Source organism: Vigna unguiculata, chromosome 2 (assembly GCF_037176805.1).
Source record: "Vigna unguiculata cultivar grain cowpea cultivar isolate G323 ecotype 2 chromosome 2, ASM3717680v1, whole genome shotgun sequence".
Classification (NCBI taxonomy): Eukaryota; Viridiplantae; Streptophyta; class Magnoliopsida; order Fabales; family Fabaceae; genus Vigna; species Vigna unguiculata.
Genome location: NC_140793.1, coordinates 37,150,205 through 37,152,420, shown reverse-complemented (window position 1 = coordinate 37,152,420; position 2,216 = coordinate 37,150,205). Strand labels below are relative to the sequence as shown.

Sequence of the window (2,216 nt, the reverse complement as noted above, 5' to 3'; positions counted from 1 at the left end):
CCATTAATATGTCTTGGAAAGTAAAATCTATTTAAAACATACATACCCGAACATAAATTAGAAAAACCTGTCTTGTTGCATTTGCAACAACATAAAGAATCAAACAATTTTACTTTTGACATGACTTCAGACAATATATCCTATGGGGTGTATGTATATTAATGAAAAATTCCAATTGAAGTGATTACAGTGCATTCGTTGTTTATGTTTTGATGGTTTGGGGGAGAAGGTGCATGAAGGTATAACTTTCTTAGCAATAAAACCATGTGAATGAAGCAGTTTGAGGTTTGGAAGAAAATAGAAGATCATATTATTTAACAAAAAGTAAAAAAAGTGAACAAGGGACAAGGTAAAGCAAAGAAAAGAGAGAAAAAAGAGAGAAATTTAATCGAGTTCAATGCTGAAACAAACTTCATCGAGTTCAGTTTGTGCAAAACAAATGTCATCTCAGAAGCACGCATCCAATAGGCAGCAGCAGCAGAGAGCAGCCAAACTGCACAATTCACAAATTCCACAAAATCAATATCAGCACACAACAATGCAGTGCCATGGCATGTGCCATTTCTCACTGCTAAATATGAAAAACAAACACTAATAAAAAAACATGTCAAATTCAAATCCCGTAATTCAAAATTTGTTATGTGAATAACAGTATTTTATTCAAACAGTGGGTCCACGCAAAGAACAGGTCCAGTAATACGGAGTCTCCAAGAAAATAATGTAAAGAAGCAGTTACGAATAGAGCGCACAATAGCTAATTATGTCTAACGTTGCGCCGGCAACGGTCACCGAGTCAACTCGGAAAGAGCCGGATCGGATCTGACTCAGCGATCGAAATTAGAGAGATTGAGAGAGAGAGAGAGAGACGCACCAGCCTTCCAAACAACCAGAGCTCTGTGAATTTTGTTGCCGCGGGGGCGGAGGCGGAGCGTATTGAGGAGCGTAGGGCGGCGGAGGGTAGCCCTGGGCGGGGTAGGGCGGCGGAGGATAGCCTTGTGGGGGATAGGCTTGCTGTGGGGGATATCCTTGCTGCGGGGGATATCCTTGCTGCGGGGGATATCCGGGAGGCGGGTATCCCGGCGGCGGGTATCCCGGCGGTGGATATCCTTCCTTTCCGTAACCCTCCGGCGGATAACCTGAGAAAGAAAAGAACAAGAATGTGAACAAGAACAAGAACAATAATGAAAATGAATCGGAATGGAGGAGGAACCTTGCGGCGGTGGAACTCCGACGGGTGGTTGCTGATTCGGATTGTAATAACTCATTGGGTTGCGGTGTAATGAAGATCGGAATGAGATGATTGGATGAACGAATGAAAGAATGAATCAGAGAGAACAAGGATTGGGGTATATCTCCGTACACCCAATAAATTATTTTTTGCATTTTCTCACTTTATATACACTCTGTAAAACACCTCTGCACACACCAAATCACTACTTTCTTTTATTAATTCTTAATTTACAATTCCTAATCTTACTTTTTTTATCACTCTACACTCATATTGTTACTGTTTAAATGCGGTAAATACGTGTGAATTTATTATCTATCATAATCGTAACAACCCAACTTTCCATGTACTATAATATATAATATATAATATATAATATATAATATATAATATATAATATATAATATATAATATATAATATATAATATATAATATATAATATATAATATATAACCGAGCTTATACATATTTGGTATTAAAACGTAACATAAAATTTATAGACTTGTATAAAACATATAGAAACTGTATTATACATAGTCTCTCGTAATAAAAGATTTATCATATAATTATAAATATATTATCTTTCATTTAACAATTAGTAGTTTATTCCGCCATTAACCATATCAAATCACATATTTAACTTTTCAGACATCATAACTTAACAAAACCTTCGAAAGACTCGGTGTACATTGACTATGTTTTAGGACTATGTCCCTGCTATACTATGCTCCTATTTTTAAGATCTTTCTTTTTCATCTATCTCATGTACATATCTCGAACCCATAATATAATATGTAAGTTTAACCTTGAAGTTAAACTCACGTGATGATCTCTTTTAACTCTTGCTCTAAATATTTTTGTTTATGTAAATCAAATCCTCAGCAGAGTTAGAATAATCAGAATATAAGTCATTTTATTAAAATGGGTTGAAATCAATGAGTTAATCTAGTTCATCACGGATTAGGTTAAATTTCTTTTACAAATTTCA

At 35.6% G+C, this 2,216-nt stretch overlaps 1 protein-coding gene across 1 annotated transcript; it reads right to left on the bottom strand.

Moving 5' to 3' along the window:
• Nucleotides 1–286: 286 nt before the first annotated feature.
• On the bottom strand, nt 287–1,378 carry LOC114173142 (uncharacterized). The gene is made up of 3 exons (XM_028057380.2): nt 1,211–1,378; nt 872–1,136; nt 287–493 (listed from the first exon to the last, which is right to left on the bottom strand). The coding sequence occupies exons 1-3, from the start codon at nt 1,263–1,265 to the stop codon at nt 448–450; spliced, it is 366 nt and encodes a 121-aa protein (XP_027913181.2). The 5' UTR covers nt 1,266–1,378; the 3' UTR covers nt 287–447.
• Nucleotides 1,379–2,216: the final 838 nt, after the last annotated feature.

Bases quoted from the DNA above. Each gene is read 5' to 3' on its own strand.
- LOC114173142 (XM_028057380.2), bottom strand. From the start codon at position 1,265: ATGAGTTATTACAATCCGAATCAGCAACCACCCGTCGGAGTTCCACCG. The intron at 1,137-1,210 runs GTTCCTCCTCCA...TTTCTTTCTCAG, and splicing joins CGGAGTTCCACCGCCGCAAG to GTTATCCGCCGGAGGGTTAC. The intron at 494-871 runs GTGCGTCTCTCT...TGAATTGTGCAG, and splicing joins TCTGGTTGTTTGGAAGGCTG to TTTGGCTGCTCTCTGCTGCT.